Consider the following 12,761-nt stretch of genomic DNA (forward strand, 5'->3'; position numbering starts at 1 on the left):
GACTCCTTCTCTTGGCAGCCAACAATTCTTGGCTCCTTCCGTTGCCCCTCTTTGGCCTTCTACGAAGCCCGCCCTGGTCTCTAGGTTGCTTTTGGGATTCAGGGACCTAAAGGAGAACCTTGCGTCTATCCACAGGTATCTCCTCGCCAAGGTGGGGCCTCCAAGAGCCTCAAAGGCTTTTGCCTCCCTCATCCCTTCATCCCTTTTTGATCTCTCCCTGGGGAAAATGAGACCTTTCTCCGCTTTGAACTGGCTTCTGCCATACTGCGGTTTCTGATTCACACAGTCTCCTGGCTGAGGCCAGCTTTTTGCTCCCCCTACAAAGTTTCCTACACAACACAGAAAAGGAAATGCACTGTACGGCTCTCAAACGGGACAGGATCACCTTTTCCCTGAAAGGAAAATAGTCAACTGGAACACATGGACTGATTCCCACTGCTTTGTGCTCGTGGTCCTTGTCGTGACCCACGGGGGGGGGGGACACGTGGTCCTCAAGACATGGGAAGGTTACAGGAGCCCTGCCTCTCCTGTAGAAGAGAGCCAACGTGGCCGACGATGGAACTCACAGGTTAATAATATCCTGATGGCCGTACATTGCCTCCCACACTTTCCCTTCTGGACTCTGGCTGGCAGAGATATGAAAGTACCACCAGACAATGTGCAGCCCTCAGGGGGCCCTAAAGCAGCCCCCAGCACCCCACATCTCCAAAAAGAGGTGGGCCACATCCTACATACCCCCATCTGCCAGGAGGTGGACGGCCAGGGTTGCCTTCTTCGGATCAAGGGCATCAGTGGCGGTTCCTGCAGTCGGGCGAGGAGGCTCTCGTACAGCGTGGGGCTGGCTTCTCCTTCCTGGAGGGGGAAATGGGCACCAAGGCTCTGAGCAAAAGGACTTCACTCCATCATCAGCTCACTTCAGAGAGAAGAGGCTGGATCCCGACTGACCGACTGCCTGTCCACACTGACCGGTCTATTCATTCGTTCTTTCATTATTATTGTTGTAGGTTTTGCTTCAGCACGTAACCTGTCCTGAATAGCGTTTCACTAAGTCAGGCGGCCTAGAAGCTTAATGCATAAGTCAAATAAAATAATAAATCTATGGACTGCCGCCGATATCCTTTGGACCAAGCCAAATGACGGCGTTCCTGTGTGTTTCTACTAAGGACGATCCCCTGTGAAGAGATGGTGTGCGCCTTCGTGGCCCGGGACAAGGGCCTGCATTCTTTTTGGCATGATTTAGCATGCTCCTGATTATTGGGTTGCGTTGCCTGTGTGGGTAGTTAGTTCTCACCCAAACTGAGGGGAGTACCCTGTGATGTATTAGGTGGGGTAGGGCATTAAAAGGGAGGTGGGTTTGGGCATTAAAACCCCCTCCTCTATTTCCGTCTTCTTTTCAAAACTATATTTCCCCGACGGACACAGCAAACGTCAAGCTCTGCGCTGGGGCTGATGCCTTGCCATTTTGACACGCAGCTTACGTTATTTAACAAAAACCCAAAAAAGGGGTCATTTGTAGCTGGATGAATGACAGCCGAGAGAAAAGTCAGAGAAAGGGGGGAGGCTCTGTTGTCTCTGTGGGACCGGCCCCCACAAGGCAGCCCAGCTTTCTCCTCAAAAGCATCTCCAGTAAGGGATGTGAATGTCTTTAACATTTCTTAACAATTTCTTAAACTCTCTCTTAAATAGGAGTGGATTTCTTTCGGATGCAAATCTCAGTAAACTACCTACTTTTCCTGCTTTGGGGGGGGGGAAGGGTAGTGGGGGGGGGGTACTCTGTGCCTGGAAGGCTCCTGAGAATGTAAGCTCTGCCTAGCTTCCTGTTCCAAAAGGAAGCTCCCAGCTTGCTCTGGGGCAGGAACAGGAAGTTTAGGCGCTGCTAGGCCTAGCTAAGCCCCAAAGGCTTCTGGGTGAGGCCTTTCTTCCACGTGAGCCAAATTCTGGTGTCCGTGAGCTGCCGGTCTATCATGCAGAACTCTCGGACTGGAGGATGATAGGATCTGTAGTCCAAGAAACCCAAACATCCCATTCCTTGTCTAATCTCTGGCTCCCTTCAGCTCGAAGGGGTCCAGGGAGCAAGACCCTGTGCAGGGTCGGAGGTCAACGGTCTGAATTCCCACAAGGCTGAGACTTTTTGCGTGCTTTTCGCCCCCTTCTTCCCTGGGCCCTCTCTCACCCGTCCACTGGCGATGCCCACCAGGTCCTCGATGGCCTGGCTCAGCTCCTGCTGTTGTTCTTGCTGCAGGTCCATAAGTACCGCGACGGCACAGTCTTGCCATGACACGTCTGCCCTCTGGGCTACTGCTTCCAGGCGCTTCTGGGCCAGCATCTGGGAGACTATGCCTTGCAAACCAGGTGATACTTCGTCCCCCTGGACTCCTGGGGGGGGTCAGAAGAAGGGGACTGCTGTGATACAGAAAAGGGGTCCAGTGGGGACCCATTCCTCTTTCAAGACTTAAGCAAAGAAAAGTAGCTTTTTTTTCCTCGATGAGAAGTCTCACAATATTCCAGCCATTGTGAGAGGGAGGATTCTGGCAACTGTCTCTCCCCCCCCCTTTTTTTGAGTTTTTATTGGGGAAAAACAAACCCCCAAAACACTTCTACATTAAACCCACTAGCACTGAATTACATTTATCCTAGCCCTGATTCTCCACCTGTGCCTCCTTCGCCCCTCAGGGCTAGGGCCATATTTTAAATTTCTCACATTTCGTTCTGCCCCATTTCTCTCCAGAAATACATGGATTCTTCTCCCGGTGTAGCCCTCTCCCTTCATGCTTTCCTCCCCTGACTTCATGACCTGGAAGCTAACGAATGACCAAGATACGGAAGCATAAAAGGAAAATATATAATGAAGTCTTAAGAAATCACCCAGAGATTACGGGCAGCCCTTCCTTTGAAAAACTGGACTTAATTTTGTTCCCTTAGAACAGTGACATTCCCAAATCTAGTTGACATACAGAAGGACTGCAGTATCAGCTGGGAATCCCTTCCAAACCCTCCCCTGCGGAAAGCTATACTGTACATTGTGTGGTCTCTGGTTCCCTCTAATGGCCAGTTCTGGTAAATACACCAAGGAAATATACATATGCATTTCTGTGTGTGTCTGTGTGTGTTATTTGGTATTTTCAGGCAGTGGATAAGAAAATCAGTGGATACCGATCCTGTGGGTTGTGGGGGGTCCTCCTGTACTCACGAGCTTCAGCACTACATCATCACAATTGCCTTAATCATGGGCTAGAGGGCAAGGTTGCCGGAGCCAGTTGGGAGTCCTGGATTCTCAGAGCTGGTGGCCCACCATGATCCTGTTCAGAGCTAACATCTCGGCAAGTTCCTGGACACTGCTGTTCAACCTTGGTGGCATTTATTTTAACCAGCCAGCGGAAGGGGATCTTGCTAAGCCACCTTTCGTGCCATGCAGGGCATGCTTGCCGTCAGCCTGCATTCTGCACCGATCCTGCCATACCTGCTCCCAGGGGGCTCAGCGGTGTCTCGTCGTGGCCTCTTTCACGGGCGATCTCCGGGTCTGTGAGAGTCCACAGGAGGTGGACTAGGGTGGATCGGTCCCTTTCCTGCTGGAGGAGCAGCCGGTCGAGGAGAACCTGCTGTGGGGCGGGAAAGAGAACATCTGTGGCTTGTCTGCCCCCCCCCCCGTGGCTGGCGCTTCCATGCCTCGCAATCCCCTTTTGGGCCAATGCCCTCTGGTTTTACCGTCATCGAGCGCCCTGGGGCGGTCTCCGTCTCCCGCCAGGCTGCCTTCGGTCTGCGTCCCGTTGCGAGTCGCAGCCCAGCCAGCTCCTGGTGGCAAGCCTCTGGCGTCGCAGGCTGCGAGTCCCAAAATCTGCCAAACGAAGTGGGGCCTGAGGTCATTCGAGAGCGTGGGTGCTAAACACCCCCCTCCTGGCGTAAATGGCCAAGGCCGGGATGAACTAGCTAGCCCGAGGGGCCTGCTTTGGTCCTCCTGCACCTTCTGCTGAATGCTGGCCCTCTGGTTGCTCCCTCCCTGAGGACACCCCCCTCCCCCTGCCACTCACCGTTCACCCGCCAGTAACTCCAGCACAAGCAGAGCAGCCGAGAAAGACGCCTCCTTCTGGATGAGCTCCGCCTGGGCATGCAGGTGGAGCAGTCTGCGTGACGTTTCCGGATTACTGCAGAGAAAGGACAGGGGCTGGTTCAAGGGCAAAGGCTTCCCCATTTGGGCCAAGAGACTGACCTGCGGCTTATTGGCTGCTTTGCAAAGAGGGTCCCGTGCCCCCGGGGTAGAGGGCTGTGACTAGAGCCAAGGCGACGGGGGTCTCTGACCTGGGGCAGCAAAATTAGGAATACAGTGGGGTTTTGACTTAAGAACGACTCGAGTTAAGAACATTTTGACTTAAGAACCGCTCTCATAGGAAAATATTGACTTGACTTACGTACTTAGATTTGAGTTAAGAACTGAAAAAAAACCACGTGGGAGGCAGGGAAAGTGCAAAATTTGAACTTTCAGTTAACTGTTGGCCAGTGAAAAGGATGCCTGTCTGCTTCCTCGCTCCTCCCAGCGTTTAGAGAGTGGATTGGGAGTCTTCAGACTGCCTGGACTGTCTTTTCCCTGCCTTCCCTGAACCTTTCTTGACCTAAGAAAAAAAGAAACAAAATATCCCCCTCTAGTGGTCGAAGGCGGAATAGCAGCTTCCCATTAGTTTCTATGGACGGAAAAGAGCAGATACGGATCAAATGGTTTTCAATGCATTCCTATGGGAAATGCAGATTTGACCTGAGAACTTTTTGACTTGAGAACCGCCTTCCAATACGGATTAAGTTCTCAAGTCAAGACCCCACTGTACCGTAGGGCCCCTCCATCTGCAGAAGATTGCTTCTGAGCCCCCTTGCGGATGCTGGAAAACACGGATTATAGTGAACGCTGTACACAGCATAGTTTTTGGCTTCCCCCTAGTGGCCAATTCTGGCAATGACATCTTGGATATACTGTACATGTACACAGTACAGTACTGTATAGTTTTTGAGTGAAGCCTATGCATAGCATGGTCTCTGGTTCTCTCTAGTGGCTGGTTCTGGTAATGACATTGTGGAAATATATTTCTCTATACATAGTATGGTTTCTGGCTCTCTCTGGTGGCCGGTTCTGTTAGTTCCATCTTTAAAAATATATATTTCTAGGATTTTTCTTTTAATTTTTTCAATATTTTCAGATCATGGTTAAGTGAATCAGTGGATACTGAACCCACAGCTTTGGGGGCCTTATTGTACCTCCTTGTGATTGGCCCAGGGGCCCAGTCTACTGACACAGAAAAAAGCCCAGGGAACCAGGCCTCCCAGGCAGATTCCCAGGCTGGTAGGGAGCCGGAAGACGGACGGTTGGTAAGTTACACCTTGCTGAGGTAAGAGCAGGCCTACTAGAGCCGTGAGAATGCCTGAGGGTCGGATCCCAAAAGATCTCCTGTATGGAGAATTAGTGCAGGGATATCACCCCAGAGGGAGACCACAGCTGTGATACAAGGAGATCTGCAAGCGGGATCTGAAGGCCTTAGGAATGGACCTCCACTGATGGGAAACCATGACCTCTGAGCGCTCAGTCTGGAGGCAGGTGGTGCATCATGGCCTCTCCCAATTGGAAGAGACCCTTGTCCAGCAGGCCGAGGCAAAGAGGCAGTCCCGAAACAAGCAAAACTAGGGAGCTGGACAGGGGACAGATTGGATTTGTCTTCAGTGTGGAAGGGATTGTCACTCTCGAATTGGCTTTCTCAGCCCCACGAGATGCTGTTCCAAGTCCTCTATTCAGAGCATGTCACCATTGTCTCTTGAGACTGAAGGATGCCTAATCACTAGATCTGTGGCAGACAAGGCTCGTGGCCCGCAAGCAGAGGAGCAAGAGTTAATGGCCTACCTCACATGGTTGTTGTGACAGAGAAGCACCCTCTATGGTGCCTTGACTGGAGAAAAGGATATGTAGACAGGTAAAGGCTAGGAAAGGGCCCCATCCTCTAGACAAGCCAGTAGTGGACTGTGTTGGTCATTACGGGTCCCCTGCCAGTGGCAGCTGCACTCTGGTACACTTTTCTGTGGCAAGGTGCCGTCCTTCCGAGAGGTCTCACCTGCCCACCAGGAGGCGCCGCTGGGTCATCAAGGATGCCACCTCTGCCTGTCTCTTGCCCTGGAGCAGCTGCAGGGCGTGGGCTGCGGTGCCCTCTTCCGTGGCCAAGCAGTCGTGGGGGGCCACGGCAGGGTCCCCCTTGAAGGTTTGAGTCCCAGATCTGGAGAGAAAGAATGCCACATATTTTCATATCTATAAGAGGTATACAGAGTGGGCTTTTCTGAAGAAAAAAACGAGGAGGAGTCCACATGAAGCTTCTGCGAGAAGAACCACATTTGTTTTCAATGAGGGGATCTGGCGAGTTGTGTTCTGGAAAAAAACAACAACACAAATCTGGATTTCTCTGCTTTGAACCCTCAGGTTAAAAAATAATGATTAAATAACCTTTTCGGAAGTGAGTTGTACGGCGTGTTCTCATCCCATCAGAATCCTAGTACCTTCAGGGTTACCAGTAAGGTTAACAACCTCGTTGCTTTTCCGATGTGCCATCCAGTCAACCTTGACTTAGGGTGACCCTATGAATCCACGGTCTCCAGAGGGTCCTTTCCTCAACAGCCCTGCTCAGCTCTTGTCAATGCAAACCCTGTGGCTTCCTTTAGGGAGTCCGTCCATCTCGTATTGGGTTTTCCTCATTTCCTACTGCCTCTCACCTTTCCAAGCACGATGGTTTTTTCCAGAGAATCCTGCCAAAGTAGGGCAGCCTCAGTTTCAGATTTTTTTTTGCCTCCAAGAGACCATTGAGGCTGGATTTTATCTAGAGCCCCCCTTGTTGGTCTTTCTGGTCACCTGGGGAATCCACAAAGCTCTCCTTTGGCACGACATTTCAAACAAATCAATATTTTCCCTGCCTGCTTTCTTAACTGTCCAGCTTTCACACCCGTGCCTGGTGATTGGAAATCTAATCAACAAAGATGATCGGGGACTGGAAACCAAGCCCTCAGAGGAAAGATTGAAAGATCTCTTCTCCATTATCCCAGAATACAAGCCTCCTTTAGTCTGAATATTAGGAAAAACCTTTCAACTGTCAGAGCAGTATGACAAGGGAACCCATGACCTCAGGTGGAGGGAGTGAGCACTGCAACATTGGAGTTATTCAAGAGAAAATTGGACATCTGTCAGATCTGCTTTGAACTGGGTTCCTGCCTTGAGCAGGGGGTTGGACTGGATGGCCTTAGAGGATCCTTCTAACGCCATTATTCTAGGATTCTATGATAACAGTGTGGATAATCTTGACCTTTGTCTCCAGGGGAAAATCCTGACACTTGAGGATCTTTTCTAGTTTCTTCATTGCTGCCCTTCCGAGTCTCAGTCTTCTGATTTCTTTGCTGCCGTCTCCATTTGGATTCGGACTGATGACTGAACCAAGGAAAATAAAATCTCTAACCACTTCAATGTCGTCATTGTCAACATCGTTTGTTCTGTAGTCACGATTTTGGTCTTCTTAACAGTCAACTACAATCCTGCTTTGGCACTTTCTTCTTTCCCTAACCGTCATTTCAAGTCTTTGCTGATTTTTGCCAGTAAAACCGAGTCATCCGCATAGGTTAAACCACTGATCTTTCTTCCACCAGTTTTCACTCCTCCTTCGTCTGAATCGTACAGCATTGGGACTAGAGTTATTGGAAGGATTTCACATAGACGCCTTGCATTTCCCCAAACCACTGAGAAGTTTTAGTGCATAAGCCCCCCCCCCCACCTTTGGAAGAGGTGACTGACTGCCAGCATCTGTCCCTTCTGCTTCTGTATTTAACCAGAAATGGGGACATGGCTCTTTTTTTTTTCATCTGAATAGACTACACTGAATGGGATGGGGGAATAGTACGTCACTGGCAAAACACAAGGGGGTCATTGGGCTTATTTTTAAAAGTGATAATCCAACTGCTATAACTGTACAGTATTCACACACACACACATGCACACACACACACACACACACACACACACACAGTGGCTTCCCTCTGCTTCAGCCAGGTCACCCCAGTATTCTGAAACTGGGGGGTGGGGGACTGTATTCCTTCAGCAGCCTAACGCCAACAAACTTCCAAAACCTCCTAAGATGGGGACATCTAAGTTGGACCAACCCAGGATCAACTCTTTCCGAGCCAGGCCCTTGCTGTGGCCAGGGGAGTACCTAAGAGGGTGGAGGGCCCCCGGCAGGCTGTTCAGGGACAACAGGCTCCCCTCGCGCAGGCTGAAGTCCACCAGCATCGCCAGCTCTGATAGCTTGTCCTCCTTCTCATTTGGCGACAGAGAATCCCAGGCTGGCTGCCCTGCAAGAGAATCCAGGAGCCCTGAGAGGCCGACGTTTGGGGAGGGTGGACGGAGAGGTCCCGCTCAGCTCTCCCTCACCAGGGGAAATGGCTCTGCTTTCTGGAGGGCGGGGTGGGGGGCTGTTTTCAGCCTGGGATGTCCAGAGCGAGGCCAGGTTGGGCCACAGGTTCTAGGGAGGAAGAGCAAAAGCAGACAAGGACACCCCCCCCCGGGGAAGTCCACCGCAGGAGAAGTGGCGCTCCTGTCTAGCATAATTCTCCCCAGAGCAAAAAGAGGGGAATCTCACGACCTTGGCCCGTCACAGCTCACCATAATGCGCCTGCAACATCTCGGCGCAGAGCCTCCTCCGAAGCACACGGTATTTGCGTTCCAGCGCCGCCACCGTTCCCGAAAACTGCTCCCCAAGCGGGGTGGCGAAACCTCCCGGGTCCCACCTGCAGGAGACAAAGGCACTGCTCTGTGCCCAGCCACCGCCTGGCAGACGTTTTCTGCAGCTCCTCGCTTGAGATTGGCCCCAGCCAGCGCCCTGACGGATGCTGCCGTGGGGCACTTCGAGATCCTCTCCCACTTTTGTAAAGCTCTGATCCCATCCACGCATTTAGGTCCTGTGCGCTTGGGGCCACGACGTCTTAGTGGCACTAGCTGCCCACCACCTTCCCAGGCCCATGCAGGATGGAACATTTTGGAAAGGAGGTCCCCGCTTTCCCTCCATCCGTGGTTTAGGCGTGGCTCCTTCCCTGCAGCCAATTTTGCAGGTTGGATGCGACTCACGAACGGCAGGTCGAATCGTGGTCGTTGAGCCTTGCCCTTGCAGCCAGGCTCCTCCCACCTCCAGCCAGTGCTTTGCCACGTCCCACCAAATGGGGTTCTGTTCCTGGAGTGCCACATTAGTGGGATTAATCTGTGGCTTTCTCTTCCCCCCCCCCACGGATGGGAACGAGAGCACGGCCATTCCAAGACGATGTCCCCCGCGAAAGCCCACAGCGTGGCAGGCTGCTGTCCAATCTGGAATCCTGTGTCCAGTTCTGGACACACTTTCAAGAAGGATGCTGACAAATTTGAGCAAGTTCAGGGGAGGGCGACCAGGATGATGATGATGGGGCTGGAACCCAAGCCCTACGAGGAAAGACTGAAAGAACTGGACATGGACAGCCCTGAGAAAATAAGTCTGAGGAGAGGTATGATAGAACTGTCCGAAGACTTGAAAGGTAGCCCTACAGAGGAGGAGCAGGATCTGTTCTTGATCGTCCCAGAGTTCAGGACATCTAAGAATGGGTTCGAGCTACCGGAAGTCAGATTTAGGCTGAATAGCAGGAAAAACTTCCCAACTGTTAGACCAGTACGACGATGGGAACCAACTGGGAGGCGGTGAGTGCACCAACACTGGAGGCCTTCAAGAGAAATTTGGGCAATGGCCAAATTGAATTTTATTCCAGCACAGAGCAGGGGGTTGGACTTGATGGCCTTAGGGGCCCCTTCCGACTCCATGATCCTGTGATTGCATGACTTACCGTTCAAGGAGTGGTTCCGTCTGTCTTCTTGCACCCCAGAGAGGCAGAGGGGTGCTCACCTGGCTACCAGCACCCTTCAAGACACCAAAGTCAGTGAGTCAGTGTAGCGTCTGCAAGATGAACTTTATTTCAAGCTTCAAAAGCACTTCCTGGTGCAGACCCGTGAGATCCTGAGGCAAATGACTCAGGATTTTTCGTCTCTCTGTACAAACGAGCCCAGCATCTAGAGACGTCGTAGGACAGAGGCGAGGGACACCGTAAAGCATTGTGCCATTTTTATAACACAAGGAGCCTTTTCCTCCTGGGACTCTTGCTTTTCTGGCCCATTTCCCATACTTTGGTGTTGCCACATCGCCGCCAAAGACGGGACCCTTTGATCCAGAGATTCTGAGCGGCCAATAGCAAGGACCCCAAAATCCTATTTTCAGTTGTGGGCAGGAGACGCTCAAGACTGGCAGGAGAATTTGGCCTCTCTGCAATGATGCTTATTCAGTGGGACAAAATAAATAATATTCTGCAAATCTTAATCACAAAAAGGAAATTCCCCCTACGACCAAGCTATCACCGTTGATGTACCTCTTCTATCCCAAAGGCAAGCTCAGTACCTGGCGGGTTACCTCTTGGACAAGAGATCCCTTCGTCAAAGTGTGAAAGGAATTAGTTACGAACAATGTAATTACCTCTAACTAGTTACTTCTTGCGTACTCTGGGTGTCCTTGTGGATAAAAGGAGGAACAGGGTTCAAATCGCCTACCTGCCCGCTGTAGTAACTCCTCCTTGAATGTGTGCCGGCTCCATCGGGAGGCAGCGGGGGACCCCGGGAGAGCCAGTCCTTTGGGGAATAGAAGCAGGGATGGGGGACCAGATGGAAGTTTAGCTGTGCTGACATGGACAAGATCCTTACCTTTCCTTCTCTCTTCCCCCCAGCCGACCCCAAATTTCCTCCAGACCTGTTGGTCTGATAACTAACCCCTGCTTATTCTTTGCAATAAGGATGGGATTCCCGTTCCCTCCCATAACCAGCCACCCCCCAACCTAGAGCCTTCTGGGTGGGGTAAGCCACAAACCCCATCATGCCCATTAAACCATGTCTCCTCCAGAGGGGGCTTGTCTGGGTTCTCTCAAACAGTGTGTACGCAACCCTCAGTGAGGTGTGCATAAAACAGAACAGAGTGTCTCTTCAGTGTCACTTGCCCCAGAAGCCGGGGCAAGCATGGGGGAGCCACAAACCCCATCGTCCCCCTCCTCAGTGCTTCTCCCTGAGTTGCTGCCTCTTTGAAAGTTGCATCCGGGACGGGGCCCCAGGAAGTTTTAATAAACTTCACTGAAGCCCTTCTGGCTTCGGCTGTGGGGCTCATCTCTGCACTCTAAAAAGAGGGCCGTCTGCAGAGCGTCCCTCCGTCGGCCTGCAGCGATGAGCGAGCCCTAAAAAAAAAAAGGCTTCTTCTTTCCTGCTTCACCAGGCCCCTTCCAGTTCTGGTGTTCTATGATCCCTTGGTCTGCCTCAAAGGCACTGCACAAGCACCAGGGCTTAATTGACCCAGAAGCATCTAAATGTCCCTGCCCAGCTTCCTCCTTTACCACTGGCCCCCAGCCCCCCCCCAGCCTCTCAGCTGCCCATCCGATACCTCAATGTCCCTCCAGGCCACGCCAGGCCTGCGGCTCTGGAGGAACCGTTGCCCGGCCTCTCCCGTGGCCTGCGCCCCCGGAACCTGGGCCAGCAAAAGCTCAGCCTCTCGGGCGGAGAGGTAGCCGTCGTGGTCAGAGTCCAGAAGCTGGAAGTCCCAGAAAAGCTGGGGAACGGGGGGGGGGGGGAGAACCATGAGGTTATTTTTTAAATTAACTTTTTCAGAGTTATAACTTTTTGGACGCTTTCCACAGGCAGCCCCACGTAGAGTGTGTTACAGTCGTACAGCCGGGAAGTAACTTGGGCACGTGTCTCTGTGGCCAGATCACATCTCTCAAGAGATGGACGTTGCAGGCGCACTAGTTTTAATGGTGCAAAATGCACTCTTGGTTACAGCCGAGAACTGGGCATCAAGGTTCCGGGATGAATCCAGGAGGGACCCCATCCAGCACAGGCTGCATCCCTATTCCCTTGACCTGCCTTTCGGCTGACCAAGAGCCCTTCCGTCTGGTCTGGATTAAGTTTCCGTTTATTCACCCTCATCCAGTCCTTTCCTGATACCGGACACTGATCTGGAGCGGAAACAGCTTCCTCGGATTCAGGCGGCGAGGAGAAGACAGAGTCGGGTGTCACCTGCATACGGGTGACGCCGAAAACCAAGACTTTGGACAGCCGCTCTTAGCGGTTTCATGATGTAGATGTTAAATAACATGAGAGAGAGAAAACAGAACTTTGAAGGACCCCACCGGCCAGCAGCCAGGGTATCGAACAGAATTCTCCCACCACTACCTCAATAAGGGCGTCTACGATTAAAGAGTGCAAAATCTCTCGGTGATACAATACGAACCTGGAATTATTTTGTCACCTGTAACAAGAACAGGCCTCTGGGATTTGCCCTGGAAGGTGTGTGATTTCGTTGGCCTTTAAGGGAAAATCTATGGCCTGGGGGTGTCTCCCAGGGGGGATCGGACAGCCTCTGCTTACCTGCAGCTTCAGAGAGCACCTTTGCTCTGCTTCCGGCAGGACCTCCGAGAGAACGTCCGAGCAGCAGCCGCCCCACGGTTGCCCCCCAAAAACCTGTGCAAAAGCGGGAGAGGCCGGTCAGCAGCATCTTTCTGGTAGGGAAACCCCCCGGTTCTCCAAGGGGCTGCTCTTGTCAGGTGGCTACAGGGGAGGGGGAGCTTGCTTCCTTTCGTATTCCTGAATGGCAGGAAGGTTTGCTGTTTCTAGCATTACTCCGGTTGCAAAAATAAATCGTGGTATTATT

The 12,761-nt window shown here is 52.0% G+C and overlaps 1 protein-coding gene across 6 annotated transcripts in view; it reads right to left on the bottom strand.

Annotated features, from left to right (window-relative positions):
• LOC110090279 (uncharacterized) overlaps positions 1 to 12,761 on the bottom strand; it is a 31,923-nt gene that overhangs the window by 16,867 nt on the left and 2,295 nt on the right. For all 6 annotated transcript variants that reach the window (XM_078376732.1, XM_073002410.2, XM_073002406.2 and 3 more), the window contains exons 2-13: positions 12,479 to 12,571; positions 11,496 to 11,660; positions 10,622 to 10,699; positions 9,868 to 9,941; positions 8,666 to 8,790; positions 8,217 to 8,355; positions 6,087 to 6,245; positions 4,029 to 4,142; positions 3,706 to 3,835; positions 3,461 to 3,599; positions 2,174 to 2,376; positions 736 to 852 (exon numbers count right to left, since the gene is read on the bottom strand). In XM_078376732.1, the coding sequence (XP_078232858.1) occupies positions 736 to 852; positions 2,174 to 2,376; positions 3,461 to 3,599; positions 3,706 to 3,835; positions 4,029 to 4,142; positions 6,087 to 6,245; positions 8,217 to 8,355; positions 8,666 to 8,790; positions 9,868 to 9,941; positions 10,622 to 10,699; positions 11,496 to 11,660; positions 12,479 to 12,571 (1,536 nt within the window). The remainder of the gene's footprint in view (positions 1 to 735; positions 853 to 2,173; positions 2,377 to 3,460; positions 3,600 to 3,705; positions 3,836 to 4,028; positions 4,143 to 6,086; positions 6,246 to 8,216; positions 8,356 to 8,665; positions 8,791 to 9,867; positions 9,942 to 10,621; positions 10,700 to 11,495; positions 11,661 to 12,478; positions 12,572 to 12,761) is intronic.

This window comes from Pogona vitticeps, chromosome 5 (assembly GCF_051106095.1).
Source record: "Pogona vitticeps strain Pit_001003342236 chromosome 5, PviZW2.1, whole genome shotgun sequence".
NCBI classification, from domain to species: Eukaryota; Metazoa; Chordata; class Lepidosauria; order Squamata; family Agamidae; genus Pogona; species Pogona vitticeps.